The sequence below is a fragment of the Anas platyrhynchos genome, chromosome 2 (assembly GCF_047663525.1).
Source record: "Anas platyrhynchos isolate ZD024472 breed Pekin duck chromosome 2, IASCAAS_PekinDuck_T2T, whole genome shotgun sequence".
Classification (NCBI taxonomy): domain Eukaryota; kingdom Metazoa; phylum Chordata; class Aves; order Anseriformes; family Anatidae; genus Anas; species Anas platyrhynchos.
This window is the reverse complement of record NC_092588.1, coordinates 23,355,722-23,382,019: the sequence shown is the minus strand read 5'-3', so window position 1 is coordinate 23,382,019 and position 26,298 is coordinate 23,355,722. Positions and strand designations below refer to the sequence as shown.

General features: G+C 39.0%; 1 protein-coding gene across 2 annotated transcripts in view; it reads left to right on the top strand.

The window, feature by feature from the left end:
• Nucleotides 1-26,298, top strand: part of CPQ (carboxypeptidase Q) — a 153,935-nt gene that overhangs the window by 70,579 nt on the left and 57,058 nt on the right. For both annotated transcript variants that reach the window (XM_027452499.3, XM_038174734.2), the window contains exon 5: nucleotides 23,723-23,834. In XM_027452499.3, coding sequence (XP_027308300.2) covers nucleotides 23,723-23,834 — 112 coding nt within the window. The remainder of the gene's footprint in view (nucleotides 1-23,722; nucleotides 23,835-26,298) is intronic.

The window sequence follows — 26,298 nt, the reverse complement described above, 5'->3', positions numbered from 1 at the left end:
ATATGGCCAAAAAACAGTACAGCCGAAAGCAGGTTTGGTGCTTTTGATTTACTGTCTTGCTCGAAAGCATATGTGACATTGCACTCAGGAACTATAACTCTTCTTAAGATAAAAGAAATTGTTATAATCCTTTCACTAGCTAATTTCTGTGCGCTGCAAATGGATTGCTGTGCATCCAGGGAAAATTGCTCAAGGGAAAAAAAGACTTTGTGACTTTTATTTAGTGCATTTTGTGCAACAGTTACCAGGCTAGACAGGATGATTAATAAATTACTGGGTTAGTAACTCGGAGGGAATCACTTTTGCTGTAACTGAATTGCTAACAAAATCATACAACAACAACAACAAAAAAGGGTTTTACAGTGAAATTAAATATTTTGAATGGTGCTTTCTATACTTGACAAGCTAATGTACCCTCTTCATGCAATAAATCATTTTGCTGTGGTTTAGCAGGGGTAGAGTTGGGATATCACACAGAATTTGAGTGTTTGTGGAGCCCTGGATTTATTAAGATGCCACAGGTGATTCTGCTGAAGAAATACATGCCCTTCTGTTCCAACACAGTTTTAGTACTGAAGTTGCCTTAGTATGCGCTCGCACACCGGGCCATGCTGTGACAGCAAGCCTGCAGGATCGGCTTAGTGAAGTTGAACCTGAGCTCTCTGAAGCCAAATGGAGAGGGGAAGAAGGACATGAGGAGATGCACCTGGCCCCAGCTCCAGGTGTGGTTCGGAAAAGCCCGCGGCTCTGCCAGCATCTCCGTGAAGCTGGGAGGATTTAGGTGGGGGCTCAGGAAGCAGCAGGCCGATAACTCCGTGATGGAGGTGTGCTTCCACCAGTAGTGGAAGACTGGTTTTAAAGCGCCTTTTGATCCATATTTATTCCCCCACCCAGAAATAACGCATAAACTTTCTCAGACTAGCACGTAGGCCAAGCATTTTGGGACTCCTAAATAAGTGCCTAACGCAGAATTGTTGTGCCCGTGTGCTCCAAGCTGAGCAGAGGCATTCTGCCTTTTAATTTCCTGACTTGCTTTGTGTTGTGTTGATCACGTTTCCTCTAAGCTTTTAGCCATCCCAGCTAAAGCTCCTTTGTATACACAGAATGCTCAACATTTGTCACACAGAGATTTTTTTATGTACACGCTTCTTGTTTAGGGTGGTTTTTATTTTTGGAGGGACGGCACGTTTTTGTCAGCAGAAAGTGGACTTAATCATGAACTGTGCCTTTTTTTTTTGTGATATTTCGAGCAAGCAAACATGGTTCATACAGTTTCCTTCTGTGTTCAGCAGTTCCGGAAGAGAAACCAAACAGCCGTATCTGTTTAGACTGCCTCCATTCTGCCGGTCCTTTGTAGCCCTGCCAAAGTTCTCCACATCACTGAGCCTCCCAGTTAAAAACAGAGCCCACTTCACTTTGTTCCTGGGGCTGAAAGCCGCTCACAGTATGGGATTTGGGGACTGAAATTCTTTCAAGAATGAATTACACTCTACCAGCTAGAGTAGTCAGAGGAGTAAATCAAAGGGATTATTTGTTTTGACTGGTGCCTGATTTGTTTTTGCCAATATTATGCTCAGTCAGAAAATTAAAAAAAGCCCCTTAATTAAGTGTGATATTTTTATAAGCAAAAAACAGGCAGAAGAATCTGGCTTGGCTTTCACTGTGTCCTCCATGCAGGGACTTTATCATCTGAGCCATACTGGATGCTTTCTGCTACATGTTCTAATGGACAACAATCACGTTTTAAAAATTGGGTGAGAGGATTATGGTTTGTATAACACAGTGATTAAGCAGGGGACAAAAGATTGTACCTATATCTAACAATCTGATCATGGGAATTTCTCTGCTTCTATAAATTGTTTATAAAGAATTAAAAACAAAATGACAGAAATGCAGATGACCGTGATATGAGGCAAGCAAAGCAAAATGATTTTAGGGGAAAAAGAAAACTTTTTTTGTTCTTCAGTTTTCTGAGCATTTGAAAAGAACTGTGATGAGATACAACTTTAGATTTTTTTTTTATTCTTAGCAAATAATTACAAATGACTGCTGAAGAAACTACTACTCATCCTGGGACTGTTTCCAGCAGGTTGTGCCTGTAAAACTATTTAGGAGACTTAAAGAAAGAGAACAGGAATGAACTGTTGCTTTCAACATTATAATAAAAATATTTTTAAAATTGTGCTGAAATAGTCAGTTAGTAGCTCAGAATACTTGTTGCTGCGCTTCAGAAGTCATTCTTTGATTATGAAATTGAGAAAAGTTGGACTAGCTAAATAGGCTATGTAATTGCAAGTGAAATTTATGAGAACAGTCACTGTATAGCCTTTGATAAAGAGATTTCAGGAGATAAGGCATGTAGGTGTCTCTAGCATTTTATCACGATACCAGAACAGTTGCACATGCAATGAAATTATTTGCACATAAAAATAAGGGAATTGATTGATATTCGTGGATTGCATTTTGACACTCTTCAGTTAAATTGCAGTGTTAATAGTTGGAAAATACTGATTCTTTGAGTCCTGTGGGACTCAAAATAGTTTTAGATGCTTAACATAGTTTCAATAGATAAGGTTAAATATTTCTAAGAATACATCTGAAAATTAGGTATTTACCCAACAGCACCGTTGAAGGAAGGATGCTGAAGGATGGGAAAAAGCAGCTTTAAAGATATAGTGGATGCCACCTCTGAATCCAGACATAAGCGGTAGTCGTATCTCCGTGAAATTACAGCTTTCATTCATTCAGAGTTGTTTCTTTTGGAAATTCATGGGGTGATGAATATTTCATAGCTCATGCATATTTGTATTGAAACAGAAAATGTTTTGAACAGTGCTAGTAGGTGAGGTTTAGAGCTGCATTATTCACCGATTTGGTATGATAAATGTGTATATATTGACTGTTAGTTCAGTGCTTAGTAATAACCGCTTAAAGCTTTGTACCCATTGCGACTTCAAAATCGTGTGGGGAGCAAAACCTCTGGGTCAGGCACTTACACTCTTTCTTTGGGAGAAAGTTTTTTTTCTGAAAGTGGGCCTATTGACTTGGGCAAGTCTCTGTTTTATTTAGGGGGATGTAAGCTGGCTGTATTTTAACCAGGAGCGATGTATTTTAACCCACCGAGTGATGGGTGCACACCTCTGCTGTTCTCTTGTGTCTTCTGGCACACCGACTGCAGCTGTGGCAGAGCACTGACTGCGAGCTTTATGGGGTACTTGGAGGCTTTTACATTCAGCTCACGGAGCTTCTTAACATAAAGAACTATAGTTTGAGGCTGAGTGGATGTTCTAGAGGAACGAGTGAAGTGGGTTAATTGCTTTCAATGAAGGCTGTTGCTGAAAAGCTACTGCCTTGCACTTGTACAATGGTGGAATTTCGCAGGCACTGAAAACTGGGATCACACAGCCAAATCTTGCAGCCCAGGTACAGTTAACCACATCATGTCACCCTCTATAGGAATATTTAGTACCTGCTAAATATGTAAATGAGACTGAATGGTGTTTTCATCTAAATCAAATAATAATTTGAATGCTCTTCAAATAATAACTTGATTGCCTTCTATTTTGTTAAATTCAGATAGCTGTGGTTGTGTCCACAGTATCCCAAGTTTTCCGGACATTTAAGCAGAACAGCAGGGTAGGTACTCTCCCAAAGCTTTTATAGTTGAATGTAGGGGTGAGTTAAGTAGATGACACATAGGAAGCAATTAAAATACTGCTTTGTAAAAGTTTAGAAGTACGGATTTTGAAATAAAAGTTCCAGAAGTTCAGAGCAACTACAGAAAGCTGTTTAACAGAAGTGGGTGAAGCAGGGGGATTAAATTCGCTAAGAGGATTTTGAGGCATGGGGAGTGACATGGTTGGGCAGTAGAAAGAGAAATCCTTTTACTCGGTCATGTTTAACTGAGGAATTAGGGATGCCAGGAAAAAAGAGGTCACAAAGGGGAGGCAGAGAAAGAGGATGGACAGAGGTGTGAATCGCAGTATGTGCACAAGGAATTAAAGCAAAAATTACTTCACAAGATGCTGAGAAAGAGGAGACCCACACTTTTGAAATCCTGACACAGAAAGAGAAACAAATAAAGGCAGATAAGAAATTTGAGAGTCTCTTTAACTATTCAGCTCCACTGAAACCATAATCTGTTCTAATAGCAAGCATTTCTTGCAGGCTCTTATGGGCCCTAGAGGTGTCTGTCAGTGGGCTGCCTCTGGCTCTCACAAACTCTCCTTTCCAGTCACTTTGTTCCTGATGGTCACACCTAGATCTAAATCCTATGTATGCAGTATTTTTTCAACCCTTTTTTATGATTAATATTTTCAAGAACTCCCAGCTAACCTGCTTTTAATCCGTTTTTCCCCAGCTTAACATAGAGAGGCTGGAACGAACTTCGTGGAGCTGTCACACCGCTAAGTAACGCAGCTGTAGGGATTTCTTGCAGTTTGGGTATGTTAGGTGTGACTTCATCTGAAAGTCCATCTTTATCAATCAGTTTTAAGCCCTGCAAACTAATAATATTGAGTACTTTAAAGGAACTCAGTGGAAAGAACACAAAAGGTAGGCACAGGATGGGGAATGACAGGAGAGAATGACTGTAGGGTAATTACATATTCCAGAAATGAGTGGGTTGGTGGGGGAGGAGGACAAAATGTCTGCATACAGCATGAATAATTGCTTGAGATAAACTAAGAAGGGAAAATTTAGATGAAATACCATGAAAAGCTTCCTTAAAGAGTAGTTTAGGTGTCTACAGAATGGCTGATTGGTTAGGTCCCAAAGTTTCATGTTTTAAATGTTTCAAATACTGCTAAATACTGAAAAGAAGACAAGTTTGCTGTCACATTATGCCTCATCTGTGTATAATTTTGAGTCTGTTTTTGTTAGTTACACTGTTCTAGCAAACAAACTTCTACTTAAAAAAGCAAAACAAATCCTACGTCTGAATGAATTAGCAGCTGAGCTGAGCTTTGCTCAGCTGTCTCCTAACTGGAGAGGCCTTTGGATACTCCAGATCCAAAGAGGACAAAGGGCTCCCGGGCTGTGGTCTGTCATATCCAACCCCCCAGCCTTGGATTTGTGAATTGAGCTCAAAGCTGAATTTCCCTTTTTCATTTCCTTTGTTGTTTTTGGCTTATGTTCAGTCAGTGAACGTGACAGAAGGATATCAGTTAGAACAACAGAGGAAGGTGGATTTTTTTTTTTTTATTTAATTCAGGATTGTTTCTGTGACCTGGAAAGTTTGGAAGAAAAGCGAAAAGGAAAAACAAAGGAGCTTCTAAAGTAGCTGTATGTGCAGCCTGCAGAAGACTGGTGACCTTCGTTTGATAATTCCCCATCCATGTAGCAGACAGTGAATGAGTCAAAGGTAGTAGTGACAGAAATTACACAGCTGTTGGGTGAAGACTCCATTGTAGTTGTCTTTATAGCAGACTTTTGGAATTGGCTGAACTTCTGCTGGCCTTGCACTTGCAGCCTTGTACATCTTTGATGCTGCTTTGGTATTCACAGTGTGTCGTTAAGATGTTTTCCTCTTGCTCATCCCGTCCTTTGATCTCTTTTGTTCTGATAGAAATTGAAATTAGCCTGGACTCTTTCAGCAGCTTTCTGGATGTAATGTCATCCACCTTCTGAAAAAATCCATCTTCTCTTAATACGCATTTTGGTGACCTGTTTTTAGGGCTTTTTCCAGATGCTTCTTGTGTATCTAGCTCTCAAGGCAAGGAATTTTACATTTTATGTCAGTGCTAACAGTGACTTGACCAAACTGGATGTGTTTTGCTGAGCTACATGAAAGCAGCTCCAACTAAATTGTTTTGAATTGAATTTGTCCAGCATGGAGATAAAATGGGATCTAGCTGTATTTACATCTAAGCATTTCATGGAAAAATGAGATGAATTGACTATCTGGTAAGAAGTATCACTCCTGGAGGACAGTCTGTTTGCTGGACATGGGTCTTAATAGCTGGCTGTTTACCAGGGATATTAATGCATGGAGTATGTTATGTAAACCAAGAGAAATTATAAATACTCTAAACATGGCTGGGTTCAGATGGCTGCAGCAAGACTAATCAAAACTATATTTAAACTGTTAGTTGTAAGTGTTTAGACATGATTGAGCAAATTGTTTCTTGGCTGGTGTAGAGAGGGCTTACGTTCAGCTTCAAAGGCTTTCACACAGGGTCAGTTTCCTTATCCTTCCCTTCTATAAAAGCCACAAGAAAAATCTATGCCCTTCTCTGCTTTCCTGCTCCGTTGAGATGTCTGTTCATACTTGCACTGATGTCCTTAACGCATTATCCAGTAGTTGTCTTTTGTATCTCCTTTCGTAACAAGTGGCTCTTATCCTCCGCCATGCTAGTCCAGAGAAAAATGTTTTATTTTATTGTACTTCTTTTAATAGATTTTTAATTCTGTAACCTGACAGCACTCTCTTCTGCTTCTGTCGTGTTTGTTTTGTTTTGTTTCGTTTGTCTCCTTTTTTTAAAATCTGTCAAAATGTTGTGTAGGAGATGTTATTTACCATTGCATCTATTAAACAATTCAGGTGTGTGGCAAGTGTTCAGTTGCTCCAGATACTGTACGAGGATAGTTCTCAGAGCAAGCACCGAGAGGAGAAACTTCAGACCCAACCACCAAGCACACACAGTGAATGGCTCCTTTGTGCATGTGGTTAACATGTTCCAACTAATAAACCTCGCGAGCACTTTCATTTATAACGGGTGCTCTGCCAAAGCCCTTGACACTGAAAACAGCAATTTTATTCAGTAAATATATATATATTTATTTTAAATTACAATGTAATTAGTAAAATGGGACCCTTGCAGACGAAAGCATCAAACCATGTTCTTTGTTTACCAGCCTGCTTCCCACAGACTATTGCTTTAAGTTCAAAATATCAGTCATTCTCTGTAGAGACTCATGACTTTCTCTGACAAAAGCTTGTTGCAGTAGCCTTCATTCAGAGAGACATGAGGATATTGTCTGTATATTCAGGGAGCATCCAAACTGCATCAAAGCCAATAACCATCCATTGCAGATATAAAGCACACATCCTTTCATTGCTTCAGATCAGAGCGTGACGTATGCAAACTGGGCTTTTTCATCAATGAGATTTCCCAGTGTGATGGGTGGAAGGAAGGCATATACATAGATGCTGGACACATCACTGAACACCAGGGAAGTTATTCAAATGTTGGGATGGGTTCTGGGATGGAATGAAATGGAATAATAGTCCTAGATTGTAGTTTCAATTAGAGAAAAAAAATATAGAGAAATACAAAATATAGAAAATAGAAATATAGAAAATAGAATATACAAAATATAGAAAAATATATGAACCCAGAATACAGCCCAGGCTCTGCAGATGTGGAGGGAAGAATTGGGAGCAAAGTATTTTTAGCTTATACATTAATTTCTTAGGATGTCTCTGGCATTGTGCATTGTCTGGATTAAAAGCATTTGTATTCAAGAGGTCTTTGTAAAAAAAAAAACAAATAAACAAAAACCAAGTACATGTTCCCTGGAATTTCCACCACTGGCCATATGTTCACTGCTCCCTACTTCTGATAATATAGCAATATACTTGGCAGTTATTTCCTTTCTACTGAGAATCCTGGAAAAGCACTTTTTCTTGCTGTGGCTTGTTGACACGAGGAAAATGCCTTTGCAAATATTTAATAGCAGGCTGGAGACAAGAAATATGATTTAATATCCAGTAAGATGTGGGTTTATGAAAAACTGTGTATAAGGTCCTGGATTTGGGGGAAAACAAACGCTTTGTGATAACAGAAAACAGAAGCATTAAAGGCAGATCCTTTGTTTTATTTTAACACATTGTTATTGCTGGCCTAGATAATCTAACCATCAGTATTTCCCCTCAAGTATAAGAAAATGTACTTCTCTGGTTTGGATCTAATTCTAGGTTCCACAATGTTACTTCAGAAAAGGAATTTGCTGCAAATGTCACACTAAGTGAACTTTAATCTTGTAACACTCCATTGTGTTTTGTGCGTGCGTGCATTTTCTCATATTGAAAAACATGTGCATCTCATTTTACATATAAACTGTTGTTGATTTAAGTCTTTGATGATCCGAGATTAGATTCTGAAAACTAAAAATTTAATAACTTGTGGGGCATTTAGGGGTACTTGAAATGTTCCATGTTCTGGTTAGAGTGCGTACACACATCATATCCGAAGATATGTGGTCCTTTATGAAGTACTGAAGATGTATGGTGCTTTATGAAGTGTTTTCTGGTTTTCTTCTCTGCTTCCTCCACGGTGGTCAAACTGTCAATAACTAGACTCTGGTGGCTGAATTAGTTGAGAGGAAATTGAGGTTGAATATTGGAGAGGCAGCAAAAAAATAATGAAATGGGACAATAAAGTAGCTTTCCAGGAACGCGATGTCTCGTTTTCACCATCTCTGGTTGCTGAGTGGAGGTTACCCTCTCCCCTCTGCTCTTACTATCAGTGCTTGTTTTCCTTTCTTTCAGATAAGGCTGCTCTGATTCAGCCCAAGTCAGGGCAGTGGGAGAGGAGAGGAACAACGTGAGGAGAGCAACACTGTTTCGTTATGGTTTGGTAGCCACAGCTACACCCCAAAGCTGGCTGACTGCTTTTATCTGTAAGAGAAATCATGTCAGGATGGGGAGACAGGGAAGGAGCCTTTAGTTGCAAGCTCCAAGTTACAAGTTAAGTTTTTCTTGCTCCTGAAAACCGTTGTGAAATAGGGATACGACTGCTAATCAAGAGCAGTCTTGATTAATCTGGATTAATCTCTAATCTGGAGAGGAGGTGAAGGAAGGGCTCCAGCTACTGTTAGCCGTGGTGGTGTGTGGGGACACCAAAACAACCTTGGGATGCAAAATCATTGGCACAACTTTTGTTACTACTTAAAATGTTACTGCTTAAGAGGTACCTTGAGCTTTTATTGTGCTTTATCTTTATTCCTAGAGGAAACTGAGGTCCCTTATGACCACGTAAAAGCTTTTCCTGCAATACATTTACAACCTGGTCCTGGTTCTCAGTGTTTCATGGGGGTAATTTGGAGAGATTTCCTGACTACGAGAATCTGTTATAGCTCAATAGACACAGATAGATCGCTGTTGAGGCAGTCTAGCACATTTTTTGTATATGTTTATGTGTGTTTTCTGAGCTTCTGATATTCAGTTGCCTTCACTGGTGACATTCTCGGAGCAAACAACATTACTACACAGCCATTAATATATGAGTTGCCAAGATCTGTTCCCAAGGAGCTGTTTACATAAATCTTTTCCCCTCAAACCTATACTAATGGTACTGGCAATGAGTGTCATGGCCAATTCTGGTGACACGCTTGAATTTGAGTCAACTCTTTCTACAGAATTGTAGAAACTCTTTATCTGCAGCTTTCTCTGTACCTCATGTGACTTCATTATTTCTGCTAAATTCTTCAGTAGTGTGTTTTTAAAGAAAAAACATGAGCTTTTGTAGAAAAACATGTTTACTGGGAATAACATCTTTATCACTTGTGGAATAGAAAGTGTCAGAAAGGTTGCATGTTGGATTGCAAAGTTTGTAGGCAAAGCCCTAGAAATACTTCAGTTCTGTGTCTTTTTTACTTAAGCATGTCTCAGTTACAGTTATAATGGTATAATTATGGTAGCACTGTAGGTATCAGATGTCCTGCAGCTGGAAAGGAATTTATCAGGATGAAATCTGCAAATATACTGTGGGCTATGTGAATGTAGGGGTTTCAGAAAACAAGCGTGCAGCTCACATGTTTTGGGGATATGTGCATTGCAGGGGGGCTGTACTTCGGAGCACCTTTCTCCAAGCAGAGTAGTTTTGCCTTTTTTGATCGTAGTAATAGAACAAGTTAATTTGCATTATGTCTCATTTGTTACATGCAAACTCCAAGTAAATGCTTGCTAGAAGACCAGTCTAGTAAAAGATCAAGTTTCCTGCTTGTCCTGACCTTATTTTGTCGTCAGCGTTTGTTAAAGCCATAATTCCACTGTCCTCCAGTGTTACCACCTTTGAACCAGCCAGTTGCTCACATTCCCTGCTGTCTGTCCCTGCCATGTGTAAACAAAAAGGGAACTGTCTGCAGAACGACTTGAGCCTCTTGGGGAGAAAGTGGAGGAGATAAGAAATGCTGGCCATCCTTCAAGCATCTTTTCTTCTTTCAACGGGAGTGAAGCATCCAAGAATGGCTTGGGAAGTCAGTAGTAAATTTTACAAGATATCAGTGGGAGAAGAGTTTAGAGAGAGCTTACAGATTCCTATCAGTTATTCTGAAATTGTTGTGTTATTAAACCCACTAACATGGGAATAAAAATTGCTGAATGCACTGTAATGATAAACATATGAACAGATTTTCTAATGCAGCTACTTCTGATAACAAGGACTGGAGCTGATGCATTAAGAGAATTTTGTTCCCCATGCCCCTAATTCTCTGTGTGCCATCTCGTTGGAGCTTTATTTAAAGTATAGAATTAGTTTCTTTGAACACTCAACCATTAAAACATTTAAACAGGTACAGTCCTGATACAATCTTAACTAAACATGCCTTTCAGACTTACTAATCTGGGACATAACATCAGTTTTGTGTGCTACTGTGATAACCATTGTGTTTAATTCTGAAAGCTAAAGGTACAAAACCTAATAAAATTAGAATAGGAGCCTCTGAGAACAGTGCCTGAAGGAGAAATTAAATTTGTCTCCACACAAACAGATATGAAATGAAGTACAAATAGTACAGCAATAATAATTTTAGTACGACACAATGTTTCATTAAAAAAATCAACCATCTTTATTGCACTCCAGCGTGAGGGTTGTGGAGGCTGAGTGAATGTAGGGTCTTTTCAATGCATATTTTGGAGGTGATTGAAGACTGCTATCTAATAGCGCTCAGCAGAGCTTGTCAGCTGGTTAGCCAGTGCTATAAAGATGTCAGAATTGCTATGAGCTTACATTCCTCTATCATGTGTGAAATTGGGGGCTGCAGGGATGGTTAAGTAAATAAGGTATTTCAACCTGCAGCCACAGGAAGAGAAACTGCAGGGGGATGGCACAGGCAATGAGACACCGAACCTTTCAGGTGAAGGTCAGGAATTCGAGTGCAAGGTGAAGTGAGTGACAGGGAGTATTAGTTAGCACTGAAAGATTTTGAGAGGCCTAGGGACGTAAATTTGGGGATAAGTCCAACTAGACAGAAACCCACATCACACAAACCCAACTGTATACCTTGGACTTTGCTTGTGTTTCTGGTCTTTTTCTTTCGGATTTCCCCTCTGTATCTGAACACAGGGGAAAAAACCATGTTGCCAACATGTTCACAAATTCAGAAAGTTTCCCATGCTGTGCAGGACATGCAGTAATTTGTGCTGGTGAAAAATGTCAAATGACACCAGCCTGCAGCCATTCCTAGGGCAGGGAGGAGATGGAGACCCGTACGCAAAGCGTGGCTCAGCTCCATCCCCAAGCGTGGCCACCAAGACACCTCTCCCACTTTCAGGATGAGTCCCTTCCAGTGAAAGCACTGATGTTTCATACAAGCTGGACCAGTTCATACAGGATAATTTCCACTTTCTAATATCCCAGCCTGTGGTGTTTACATCATGATTTTGGAATGGGGCAGGACAAGAGGCTTGCATACCTCATCCCTTTCTTTTACTACAGTTGAGTTGCTTTCCACCTTTCTCCAGGGTTTGTCCAGAGCCATGACTTGTCTATCTGCCGTCATCTCTGTGCAAGGGATGCAGAGTTTTGTGCCTGGGATGTAGATATGCTAAAAGATGGCAATAGGCAGTACCCATGAAGCGCTCAGATGACTCTTGCACTTTAAACACTTCCCAGCCTTGTGGTCTGCCAAACCTGTTGAAGTGTGTGTTGCCTCTGTCTTTTCCCGTTTTGCCGCAGCTGCACTTTGCACCAGGTTTTCTGAAGTCCCCTGCACTCCAAATGAATTCCAGAACCGTTGCATTACTGGTTCTAGTAATAAAGTGAAACTCGTCAGATTTTCAGCAGAAATTCCACCCTGGGAATTATCCTGACAGCTGTTGTCTAATCCATTATTTTCCAGAAGTTGAGTTTGATAAATCAACATATTCTCCGTCTTGCTGGAAACTTTTGCCAAACATACTGTAAGTTTCATGATAGTGAATAAACAAAATGTTGGGAATGGATGAACATGAAGGGGGAGCTATCACTTTGTATCGAAAGTCATGGTTTTTGAAATACCCTGATGGGAATCGAGTAGGGAAATAAAGTCAGTGTTAGATGCAAATACGTATCCATGTCTCTGTGAATACAACTTCTGGTTTCCTGGAGTTGTAGACAGGTACTAGAAATTGTGGACTGAGTTTTCATTTGTGTAGGTACAGCCCCAATAATTTCCAGTAATACAATGCAGGGATTTTTTAGTACTTTCTGCAAGCACTCTCATTAAAATAGGAATAAATGCTAATCATCGCTGAATCTCAATATACAGTTGTTTAGTCCCATTTTACTGATAAAGAGATCAATACAATATAATTAACTAATTTGAATTTAGAGTTGAGAAATTCATGGTTTTCTAAGCCTGCATTCTACCTCAGAAGAAAAGCTGTTTTAATTTTCTGAAAATAAAGGAAACCAAAGGGACTGGAGTTGCTGAAAGAAGAATTGTAATCTGGAAACGATGTTGAGACTTTGAAGACACGTCTCATACAATATGTAAAGCAATTCTTTCAGGATCAATGTAAGATAAAGACAGTCTGATGTTGCAAGCCAAATAATGATCTGTTTCTAAGGGTTCTTGCATCAGTTCATAAAAGTGCTAGATGAAAATTGCAATAATTCCCTGAAATGGATTTCGTACCAACTTTAATTTTCTACCATGATTCTGACTACCCTAAGTAGAAGAAAAGTCTTTTCTTCTCGTGCCAGTAAAATATTATATTGAAGATTACAATTGTACTTCAGCTGTCTGGATACTGAAGGACATACTTGAGTTTGGTGGAATTGATTTCCAAGTTGTGTTCTGCTTCTTGGTCTCTTTAATGAAATTTTCAGAGCCAAAATAAATGTGAGTTATTTATAGTGCCACAAAATGAGAATTATTAATACTGGAATCAATATTATAATTTAAAAAAAAAAAAAAAGAGATCTCTGGAGATCATGTAGTCCAACCCCATGCTCAAAGCCAGGTCAGATAGAGCAGGTTTCTTAGGGCTTGTGTTTTGCATATCTCCAAGGATGGAGATTCCCTCACAGCCATTCTAGGTAGTGGTTTCAGTGATTTAAAAATCTTACTATATTTTTTTCCTTATTTTTAAACTGAATGTCTTCTGTTTCTGTGTGTGCTTGTTGCATCTTGCTCTATCAATGGACTTTGCACAGGAGTATACAAACACACCTTTTTTTCACACAGATTTCACATTTCTGCTTGCTAAATTTCATGAGGCTCCTGTGGGCTGAATTCTCCAGCCTGTCAAGGTGCCTCTGAATGGCAGCACAGCTCTCTGGTTTATCAGATGCTCCTCCTAGTTCTGTATCATCAGTGAACTTGCTGAGGGGGTGTTTTGTTTTATCTCCCAGGTCATTAATGGAGATGTTTAACATGGTTGGACCCAGTATCGATGCCTGGGGCACAGCACTAGTGACAGGCCTCCACTTGGCTTTTGTGACACCGATCACAACCCTCTGACCCAGCCAGTTTTCAGCCCACATAACTGTCCTTACAGCTAATTCGTACTTCACCAGTTTGTCTATGAAGCCAGCATTAGATCCTGTAGTTCCCAGGATCGCCCATTTCTGAGGAAAGGTGTTAAATTTTCTTTCTTCCATTTCTCAGAAGCCTCACTGATTGTCATGACCTTTCAAGGAGTGGCCCATCAGGACCTGGGGACTTGTGTATATCTAATGCATTTAATGTTTCCTAACTCGCTCCTCCTGCACTGAGGTACGTATTCCTCACTCCAGACTTTCCCATGTTTCTCAGTAATCTGGAATTCCTGAATGCTGAACCCTCAGTAGAGACTGAGGGTTACAGTAATCAAATGCAGGACTAATTGGGTGTTTTAGCATAATGCACAATGAAATCCTTTAAGTAGCCAAGGAAGGAATGGCAGGAACCTGGCCTAAGTATGGATTTGTGGAGTAAGAGGAGAGCATCAGAAGAGCCTCCTTTATAGCTGTAATTATGGCTGTGAGTGTAGGCCTGTGAATCTGTGACCATGAAAATACTTAATGCTGACAGCAGAAGGTTTTAGCCATCGCGGCAGAAAGGTGTGGAGCCACTTCTACTAGAGAACCAGGAACCAAAACCATTGTCACTTTTGATCTTTCTGACTGTAGATGTGGGATAGAGACAGTTTTGGAAGAACTGATTCTAATGGTGAAGGACAATAGCATGGTAAAAGGCAAGAATTTCATTTTCTTTGTGTTCAGCTGGTGGCGGCGAATTAAGTAAATGCTTCTAGAGATGTAAAATTATGATGTAGGCTTGTGAGCTGACAGCATTTGAATCCCGATTTGGCTTCTGAATGCTGCAATGAGGTCTCGGTAGGGCACATTTCAAAAAAGCTTGCGTTAACATAGCTGTTAGAAAAATATTGAAACAGTTTGTCCAGAAAAGTTGTGGAATTTCTGTCTTTGGAGATTTTCAGAAGCCAACTGGACAGTACAATCATGTTGAAGTTGACCCTGCTGTAACATGGTGTGGAAGTAGATGAGCACTCGGAGGTCCCTTCCAACCTCAAGTGTTCTCTGATTCCAAATGTCTGGCACTGGGACATAAGTGTTATGTATTATAGCCTTCTGCCTTGTAGTCTTCTGATATTATTATGACCATATAAGGATTTATTTGACTTGCTTCCAACAGCAATCTTGGGAATTTGGAAAATGAAATGTACTTTCTTCAGGATAGTTCAGAGCTGGCTACTTTGGATGGCTTTCAGGACATTTTGGGTCATCTGAATGCTCTAAGGCAGTGACAGTGGGGCATGGGGTCTGACTTAAGGGGTCCTCTAGTGTTCTGAAGAGGAAAAGAAAATAGCTTTGTAACGTTTTGCACAGAAATCTACAATTTCAGGAAGTGATGCTTGCCAACAGTGCATAGTACCATAGGGTGCAGCATATGGTTTTAGCATAGGATTTGGGTTAATACGTCAATGAAACACTAGGCATCATTAATGTTTATATTAGCTGAAATTAATTTAAATATCTGATGAAAGATATTTTAAACCTATAACATTTGTGAATGTTGCTAAATCTGTAGTAATGTGGTGGAATCATATATTTCCCTAAACTGAAAAATACATAAATAAAGACTCTATGAAATAATTCATTTCTCCATACATAAATCATCTGCTACATATGGAAGGGAAATCTTCCATTGGTAAATGTAGAAAAAGGATTGTTACTCTCTACACATCAAATCAGACATTTTCAGCTTTGATAACAGGGGCATTTGCAGAGGTTCTTTGCTAATCTTTGATCTATAACATGGCTTCTACAGCATCATCTCTATGCGAGTGTGATATTCCAGTGATAATATAATTTGCTTAGAAGTCATTATTGGTATGATTTTTACTCTTAAAACCCCTAAGAGGTGGACTGAAATGTATAAATTGCAATCCTTGTTTTTGAAACAGCATTTTGAAGAATGACTATTTCTGAAATGTTGCAGCTTGGGAAATAGGAAATAAATAAATAAATAAAATAATATAAAATAAAAGATTCTAGGGAACTTAAATATGGAAATGCTAGGTCTAAAAATCCAACGTTTATATGAAAATGGTAATCATTGCAATACGAGGTTATCTTTTGAATATTCATGTAGTTTATGTGTCTTTCTACCTTTACTACAGTTCCCTTATCAGTACTAGCTTATTTTCAGACTAATTTTCTCCTTCACCATCCTATACTTCATAAATGCTATCAGCCCATGCTATTTCACTACTTAGTGGTTTTGAGCTTGACTTCAAACAGGAAGGTTTTGTTGCAATACTTTCTGAGTACACTTTATTTTCAACCACTTTTGCAAAATGCAGATTCAGCTTTAAAGAGTTTACTGTATATTCTGACACACAGGCTCTTTGAAGGTTAATCAGCTTTTTACCAATAATAGGGTTTGATTTTTGTGTGACTAAGCGAGTTGCTTCTGTTTCATGTGCAGATCTATCATTTAATCAGAAGCCTGGAAGTTAAGACTTACTACGCTGCCTATTCAGTAGAAAAGACAGTTTTTGTTTTAATCATTTTTTTTCTTTCTGAACTTTGCTGTATCTTTAGGACTGTAAATTAGTTGAGACAGCAAGACTGATTATTTGAAAACCATTCGTAATGTGCATGAAATCTAATAAAAGGAGATGTACAGTGGAGTCATATCATTTGGACACCAAAGCTAAAAACTAATTTGAAGAAATATTCTTATATACACGAAATAAAATCCACTAAATGTGGTAATGTTCCTGATTTACATTTAGAGCATGATTTAATCCAATTGCAGTTTAACTGGAGACAGTTACTGTTTTCTTAAAAGGCAAGTACAGAAAATCACAAACTTTTTTTCACATATTTGTAGCCCAAAACAATTATCTAGAAAATGCTCAGGGTAAACTTTCACAAAGACTTTTTATCAAGTAAGTGGTTTTTTGTTTGTTTGTTTTGTTTTGTTTTTGCAGCTGAACATCTCTGATACAGTTACGTGTTTGAATTTAGCTCTTAAATTGATGGAATTGCACATGAAAGAATAGACTTCTGTTTAAACATAACTGGATATGTCTGGTAGTAATGAGCTACACTTTTTAAAATAGAGTTTAAATTCAAAAATATTCATATTATATATTTACATATCTAACCTCACATGTAAATCTAATTCAAATTCTGTGCCATATAGTGCTACGTTGCTGCTATAGGCAATCTGCTTTCGCAGTTTTGTTTTCCTCCCCTGCAGAGTTTGAAATAATTGCAGTATTGATACCAATTTCAGTGTCCATGCAAATGCTATTTAAATAGTTATTTTTATTATAATGTGCTTGAGAAGTTTCCTTCTAATGGCTGCAGTGTCTCTGTTTTGGAAGAGCTGAGTTGGATTCCAGATGGGAAGATCAAGCCAGACAAATTTGCTGCAGTCTTTTAAGCAGATAGGATTAAAAGTGCTGATTTGTTTAGATTTAGGAAGGCCTTTGATGGAAAAGACAACAGACTGATTTACAGAATGTTACTGGATGATACAAATAAATATCTATCATAAATATTTTAAAACTTAAGGAATGTTGGCTCGTGTAAAGGAATGTGATTCTGCCTGGACATGAAGTACTGAGCAGGAATGGTAGATAATTATTTAATTTGTCATTTGTTTTGCTGCATGATTTGAAGGGGTGAGTTGAGGTTTGGGGAAGAATAATGAAGAAAATGGGTCAGGGTAAAAGACCTAATTACACACCAAAATTTTATTCCATTAAGATGACAGGTTTTTTGTTTGTTTGTTTTCTAAAAATGCAGAAGAGAATACAGTCTGCAGACTAAGAATTACTTAAGAGGGAGGTGACAGTGGACAGTAGTAACCAGTTTTGCTATGTGGGTAAACTGTAGAAAAACATACTGCTTGGTGTTGCCATTTTCCAGACCACATTTGAAAGCACTACTGTAGATGATGCTCATACATTTTGGGACTGAGAGCCATGCCAGATTTACTACTTCAGTTTGCAAACTGGTGTATGTGAAGACTGTTTAAGCATAGTTTTGAAGGCAAGGTAACCACGATGGGCTTAAATTTAGGACTGCCAGCTGTTTTATTTGTCCATTAGTTAGGTATGTGATATGCTGTCTTCCTCTTTTCCCTTGTTCTCTCTCTGTTGTTAACACAGTGAAATGAAGAAAATCTTCAGGTTCTTATAAACTGAAGCCATCTGGCAGTTCATAGTTGTTACACTGCCCAAATGGGCAGATCACTCAAGATGTACTCCCTATACTTAGGAGCACAGGACTGTATTAGATAGTGGATTCCTCTGCCTGAGAAGCTGGCAGTAAGAATTTTTAAGTCATGGTTTACTTAGTCTCAGAAATTTTGTTTAAGTCTGGGGAAAATAGAAAATGGTGAAGTGAGAAAATGTTTGTCTGTGTGAAGACTAACAAGTGTCAGGGGAAGGAGAGGATTTATTGGCAATTTTTGGATTGGATTGAATTGAGGATCCTAATTATTAACTGACTTCTGTCTTCCGTTAATTTTAGTCCAGATACAGATCAACTGTATGTGGTGTTCATATGTATGGGTTATGTATTGTACAAATACCCCATGCATTGAAAGGAGGTGATTCCTGACAATAAAATATCCGGTCAAATAGTGTAATACCTCATTGAGCTACACAGAGCTAAAGACGGTCCTGTTTAGGAGCAAAGTGAAGAAGGAAGAACCACCAAAAAAAATATTAATAGAGATGCTTTTCATGAGTTTCCAGGTAATTCATCAACTGGGTTGGAACACCATAGACTGTGCCTGAGCAAACAACTAAATGGTGGCCATATTTGGCTGAAAATGTAGACAAGCAGTTGAAAAGAACTTGAGTTACTCTAGACTGCTTCACTGTTTTAGTTTGAACTTCAGGCAGCTGGGGTTTGAATATGTCTTGGCTAAAGATGTTTGATAAAGGTCCTACTTTATTAAAGGTCCTAGGACATTAGCCTCTCTCCATGAAGTCTTCTTCACCCATGAAGGGCAAGGATGAATGATGGCTTCATTACTCTTCCATTACCATCTATCTACCTGAGTGGCATGAAATAACATTGAATGCTGGCTTTTACAACTTGATGCAAATATTATTCTAGATTGGATTCCATGACTGAAAATGTTTCCTAACATCTATCATTTATCATCTCTAATGTTGCATGGAAAGAAGCCTTTGCTTCGTACCTGTAGACGAGCAAGTGAGTTTATGGAGACTAACTAGAAGTGAAATGGACTTTTCCTAAAACACCCTCAAACCAAGCAGAATATAGTTCATCTACATTTTACGGAATCATTATGTGACAAATTGAATAAACATGTGTGAATACATATGGAATGGGAGATTAATTGTAGTGGCAAAAACCATCGTGCTTAAAAGGATAACCCCGTGACATGTGCAGAAGTGTGTGAATGGGTGGTTCCTCTTTCTGATCTTATTTTTAAAACATAAAATACAAAAATACATAGTTCTATAAATATATAAAATGTAATGTAAATTTTAAAACATTTTAGGATGCTTGATTGAAATGCTGGGCATGACTTAAAGGCATCATAATGTTAGTGCAGATGGAAATAGAATAATTCATCTATTTGAAATGTTACCTCAAGTTTCACTTCTCCTGTTGCATTGTATCAGGACTGTGTCTACGGTCTTATTTTTTTAGCTGTGTCACTGCAGGAATGCCAAATCTTAAGTTGTCATGTGGCACATAAGCTATCTTATCTTAATGTGTTTTTGGTTCATTTGTCAAATGTGTTTTGCTGTATTTTTCCTGTCTTATACAAATGCTTGTGGTTTCTCTGTATATTTAGAACAAATACTTATACTTACATATACTTACTTAAATTGCTTTGCAGTGATTACATTCTGTTGGCATGTGCTGACATTTTTATATGGGTGTTTTGTGCAAATGTAAGTCATTAGCCTGTGTGCAGATTTGGAGGTGAGAGCCACGTAACAGATTTGAAAGCAATGTTAAAAATATAACAATCATATTTCCTTGTTCACTTAAACTGCCTTTCTTACAATCCCACGTGAACATAGAATTATAATATTGTTTTAAATAATATGGTGGTTTAGTATGAATTTCAGAAATATTCCCATTCATTGTCCCAAATACATTTTATCTCCCTAAAGACCAAGATAAACACACTGTTAGTGTTTTTGTTGTTTTGCAACTGTCTTATTTTAAGAATGTCTATGGCTAGCTATCAGACAGATCGCTGAAACTTTCATTTTAGTAGGTGCTGCAGAAACATGATAGTTAAAAAAAACCAACAGTTCTGCAAAAGCTTTCAAATAGAAGTACATTGATTGTATTTATGTAATTGCTCTTGGCATCCACTTAAGTCAATTTAAGTGAAAGTTCATCCATAAAATTATCTGACTTTCTCAATCTACTTGAACCTTGATCTGTTTTGGTGTAATGTACTGGAGTTGGTAAAGATGCTTTGTGATTGGAGTCTGTAATCCCAAACAGGATTACACCACCTTCTTCTGATTCAAAATTTCCTGCTGTTGCAATATGTGTTGTTCACAAAAATGAGGAGTAATTCCCTATCAGACACTCATGTTGAGGTTGTTGCCAGGGAACAGCATTAGTGCCGTCTTCTTTCACTGCTAAAGTCAAGGCATTGTTTCTATTGTAAACTTGGTTCTCAATGAGTTTATAAACTTGATGTAAATAGTTCACTTCAGCTTCAAGTTGCATTTCCCAGGAGAGTGAATAGTTATCTTTCTAAAACCAATTTTTGCTCTAAGTAAACAAACCACATGGCGACGTTTAGGTTGTGGCATAGACATCCTTTATACTGCAATTATCCTTTCACTCAAAGCCCTTTCTTTTTTCTTTTCTTTTCTTTTCTTTTTTTTTTTTTTTTTTTTTTTTCTTTTCTTTTCTTTTCTTTTCTTTTCTTTTCTTTTCTTTTCTTTTCTTTTCTTTTCTTTTCTTTTCTTTTCTTTTCTTTTCCTTTCTTTTCTTTTCTTTTCTTTTTCCTTTCCTTTCCTTTCCTTTCCTTTCCTTTCCTTTCCTTTCCTTTCCTTTCCTTTCCTTTCCTTTCCTTCCTTTCCTTTCCTTTCCTTTCCTTTCCTTTCCTTTCCTTTCCTTTCCTTTCCTTTCCTTTCCTTTCCTTTCCTTTCCTTTCCTTTCCTTTCCTTTCCTTTCCTTTCCTTTCCTTTCCTTTCCTTTCCTTTCCTTTCCTTTCCCTTCCCTTCCTTTTTTCTCTCCTTCCCTTCCCTTCCCTTCCCTTCCCTTCCCTTCCCTTCCCTTCCCTTCCCTTCCCTTCCCTTCCCTTCCCTTCCCTTCCCTTCCCTTCCCTTCCCTTCCCTTCCCTTCCCTTCCCTTCCCTTCCCTTCTCTTCTCTTCTCTCTTTTTTTTCTGTTCTCTTTTTTTCAGAGGACAACGGCATGCAGCATTCTTTGAGATCTGTCTTCCATGCATGTGTTGCAGTGGGGCTGCACATGTCACAAGCTCTCCAAGCAATGGCTCATCCCAGTGCAAGTGCGTGTGTGTGTGCTCTCAGTCCTCCTGTATAAGAAAACAAAAAGACCAATGAGTAACAGTAAGCATAGCTGTTTTGCTTTCATTTCAGAAAGGTTTCTACCTCAAAAGCTGGCATGGCTTTTGTTAGATTATCTGGTTTGAAGCTATATTGCTGTTGTGGCAGTGGCTGGCTACAGATTAAAAACTTCTGCAGTGAAATGTGCCTGAAAGTCCTGCTGTTTGCAGGCTTTCACTTGGGGCCTGGGGACGATCCTGGCACTACACTGCAGGAATACCTGCAGTGAGTAAATCTGAAGCTTTTGCAGAGGATCCTGCAGTTGAAATTCAAACATATTTGCAAGAGCAGAGGTTTTGGAATAAAGGCTGCAACCTGTCTGTTTACTACCAAGAAAATCATGGTGGGCTGCAAAGCTAACACATGTTTAGGCAAGGCTGGATAAGCACAAAAGTGAGTTGAAGCATCTGAGAAGGAAAGAGTAAGTCACTCTCGGGTTTTGATCACAATGTTTTCCAGCTTCTAAAGCATCACACTTCTGTTTTTTATCATACACACATTTATAAACATTTCATGATGCATTTTCTAAATATAAAGGGATGTGGTGCATTCTGACTGGAGCCATGGCAATACAGTAATTTGTCAAGGCCCTCATTAAATACAAAGAGGAGTTTTAGCTGTTTTACCTGAGATTGCATTTAGTTGGATGAAAAAATGCTGTGGTTTGATGAGCACACTTTGGTCTTGCTGCAGTCCGTGATCTGTTTGTACGTTATTTTTAATAACCAGTGAAAACTTACTAAGATATCTCTCATGTGAGGAGGAAAGTTGTTAGTTCCTTGCAATGTTAGCTGCACACTTAGAGCATACACTCTCACCCTCCAGGGCTGATAACAGGAAAAATTGTTCTCATTATCTGTGCTAGAATAGTTGTCCTGTGATGAATGAAAGCTGGAATGAAAAGCCATGAGATTGGCATCCCTTAATTCTTCGGGGAACAGAAGGTAGCAGGAGGAGCAAGTGTTTTTCACCATCTTCTACATGCCAAAACTCTGAGACCCCATTGACATTAGCTGACCAGGGAGATGGAAGTATCCCTTCATGTATGGTCAGTTCTGGGCAGGACACAGGCGTGTGCTCCAGGGTCTCTTTCAGTTTTTCCTCAGTGCTGACTTGTCATAGGATGGACACTTCTACATCCCACGTGTGCTCTTTGCTGATACCTGTTCTTCAAAGACTCCTAGGACATGGTGGAGGCTTTCTGCTCTTGCTTTTGTCCTGTAGTATCATTTCATCAACACTTATTGCTGTGCCTGCTCAGCTCAGATTTCTTTTCTCTCTTTGACCTCCCCATTACAATCAGAGAGTGTCTACAGAGATGGAGAAGGGTCTAGAGGGCAAGATGTATCAGGAGCAGCTGAGGTCCCTTGGTGTGTTCAGCCCCGAGCAGAGCAGGCTGAGGGGAGGCCTCATGGCGGCCTGCAGCTCCCTCATGAGGGGAGCGGAGGGGCAGGCGCTGAGCTCTGCTCTCTGGGGACAGCGACAGGACCCGAGGGAACGGCATGGAGCTGGGACAGGGGAGGGTCAGGATGGGGGTAGGGAAAGGGTCTGCACCCAGAGGGTGGTCAGGCACTGGGACAGGCTCCCCAGGGCAGTGGTCACAGCACCGAGCCTGATGGAGTTCAAGAAGCATGTGGTTAATGCTCTCAGCCATGTGGTCTGATTTTGGCTGGTTTTATGTGGAGCCAGGAGTTGGACTTGATGATCATTGTCCCTTCGAACTCAAGACATTCCCTTGTTCTATGATTCTGTGAGTTCTGGTACTAGTGTGATTCTGCTTGTCAACATTTCAAAAAGAGTTCAAAGTGTTTCTGGAGACACATACAGTGCTATCATCCTCTGTAGCCACAAAACTCTCTTCACAGAAAAACCATCTGGGACTTGCTACCATGTAGTTTTTAATTTAAAATTGCCTTATGACTAATGGAACTATAAAATACCTTGTCATTGTTGTAGCACATAGGGGATCCAGTAATAAATTAGAGGTCCTCCGTGGTAGGAGCCATAGATATATAATAAAGCAACAACCTCTGCCTGGCAATGCTTCAGTCTACGTTTGTATTTCTTGCATATGCACCCAGAAATAGAGCTAATCAAATTTCATACTTAAGGGCTTAAACAGTACACGGCTGGAATGTGAAAGAAATTTTCCCCATTCTGCAATATGGTAGTCCTGGAAAGTACGGACTTTGTTAATGTACAACACAAAACTCTTCATTTAACATTTCCTCACAGCGTACCCAGTTTGATTTAGGCAGTGGTTTGAGGCAGTAGGATGCATTTGGCCATCTCAGATTTATGTTCAGTGACTAGAGAACAATGTTTTAGTTTCATGTGAATGTTTTTTTCCTCCCGTTTTGAACTAAAAAGTGAAATTTATGACAAAGTCATTAAAATGCATAAATGCTGAACTGACTTTTCTGATTTACTGTTTTCATATAAATGTATTTTCTCATAATTGTTTTTCCAGATTGTATTGGTCAGTGGACATCTGGACAGCTGGGATGTTGGGCAGGGAGCTATGGATGACGGTGGTGGAGCATTTATATCATGGGAAGCATTATCACTCATTAAGGATCTGGGTAAATATTTAATTTAAAATATTTTTAATGCATTTCACTTCCAGAACATTTTGTGTGCTGTCTAAACTGGATTTTCTATTTTATCCATTCCTCCGAGAACAAATATTCATACTTAGTATAAATATTTTGCAAGTTTGTCTGTTAAACCCCTTCTTTCATCATAGGGGTCATCCAAAAGCAACACATCAATCAATGATCTAGGAAGTGCTTTGAGCCTGCATGGTCACCATTATCAGAGAATGAAAGCTCAGTGTAAGATGTAGTAAGTAGGTAATGTAGCAATAAGTCAATCTTTTAATTTTTCTTAATGAGTTCCTTCATATTAGAGATGATGAAGCTTCATGAAATCACATGAATATCAGCCTTCTGATATTTTTTTTCTGCTTTTTAAGCAGAACTGTCTTTGAGCACATTCCCTATCTTACAAGTTGCTTTTCCGGTGGCTGCTCAGTTAATTTAATTCACACACTCTTACCTCACTCTTGATAATTTCTCATATACATCTCTCTCAGGAACACGCATCTGTGACTGGATCCAGACCATGATGCTGGCTCTTGTCTTTTTTTTTTTCACCTATGTGTAAAGATAATCATCAAAACTGAGTCTAAACTTAACAGAAATTCATATTTAAGAGTCCCTTCTCCTTGAATGTTCTCCTAAACAAATTTATCTCCTGCCTAGACTTGTTCCACCAAATGCTGATAGATACGGCTAGACCATCAAGATGATAGGCTCTTAGGTTTGCATTTTAGGGCTGATTTCCTGGTCATTCATGCTTATTTTATGTTGCTGTATTCTCGGACTCTGTTTTTGGGCTGTTACAGCCGATTTCCTTGGCAAGTTAATCCAGGACAGAGGAGGCTCACACCTGAGTCTCATCACTATAGGGATATACTTCTGTCAAATTTAACTTCACCGCAGTGTCCCATCAAAACATTTTGTCTCATCAAGTAATGTGATGGTGTAGTTCCTCACAGGCTGGAGGGTGAGTGTGGCACAGCCATTGTAAAGGGGCTCCAAGGTCAGCTGTGGGAATGCAATTCATTCCCACCATCTCCCAGACTGGTCTACAGTCAGGTACTGCTGCCAGAGATCATCTAGATGTTTACCTAATTGGCACTGTATTTAAATTAGTCATGAATGAAACAGCCAGTTCATCTGCCTGTGTTCTCCTTACACCTAGCTTCTCGAAATTCGGTCTGGCGTCCTGCTGTTCTTAGCATGCTATGTGATTTCTGATCTGTGAAGTGCAAATTCCAGTCTTACTCCTTGATCTGTATTTTTTTGCTGTTTTTACTTCCATATGGGCTTTTGTCACTACACCCGTCAAAACTAGATCAAAACAGACTTGTGAGATTGTTGCGTTGATACCCGTGGATGCTTTCATCAGATGGAACCTATTTTTCCTCATCATTCCTTTTTTCCAGAACTGTAACCTGTGGTCAGTAGGAATGCTCTAAGTATTCCTTTAAAAAATAAAATCAGCTGCTGTTCCTGCTCTTGGCTCTGGCAGAGTTTAAATAAGAAACTAGCCTTTCCTGCTTCTAATCAGAAGGATTTGTGCACTTGAACAATCTGTGTTTCTTGAAGAGCTCTTTGTAGACAAGCTCTGTTATGAGATTAGCCACTCTCATACTGTAGTGATGAACATCAGACATCTTTGTGTATTGCTGTTTCTTTATTTTGCATTGTTTGAGCCCTTTATCTCTCATTTTTCCAGTCTCAGAATAACTGGCATATCAGAATGTGACTGAAAACAAAATACATGTGTTTTAATTTTTGTTCTTTAAAAGTGAACTAAAAAGGATTCTTCTACAGAAGAAACCAGGCCTACTCTTTCTTTTAGTGTTTTTAAATCTTTTTTTATGATTCTTGGAAAATTGCCTATGCTCCCTCCACCTCCAGGAACAAAAATTGTGTCTGTATTTGCTGATTCTGTTCTATTCAGAACAAACTGTTTTGCGTCTTAAGGGCAAATTCATGGTGGCATCGTATAATTCTTATTCACTGGCTTTCCTTTCAGGCATGAATGAAATGCATCACTCTCTGCTTGTTCAAATATTTGGCTTCCTCTAGTAGTAACTTGTGTGTTTGCTGTACAACCTGTGGTGAAATGCTGTTTTCTCAGCTGGGAAATATCTCAGCCTTTGCTGATGCCCTCTGTTCTGGTTAGCTGTTGTATCAAGCTCTTCTTGTTATACCAGTGTTCTGCAGGAATGTACAACTGGGAGAGAATATCTGGGTCATCCAAGCTAACCTGTAGGTAGCCACGTGGGACAGCGCCTTTCATCTTCCACAGCAGATTGGTTAGTGCAGATTTGATATCTTACGGTGCACATAAAATCTGACCCCAAAAAATGACAGCAAAGTGACTGATGTGCAGATTGTGTGAGAAGTGAATTAATTAGCTTTATCTGAAACCAATTCCATAAGTTGTATTTTCAGAGTGCGCCACTTCCAAGCA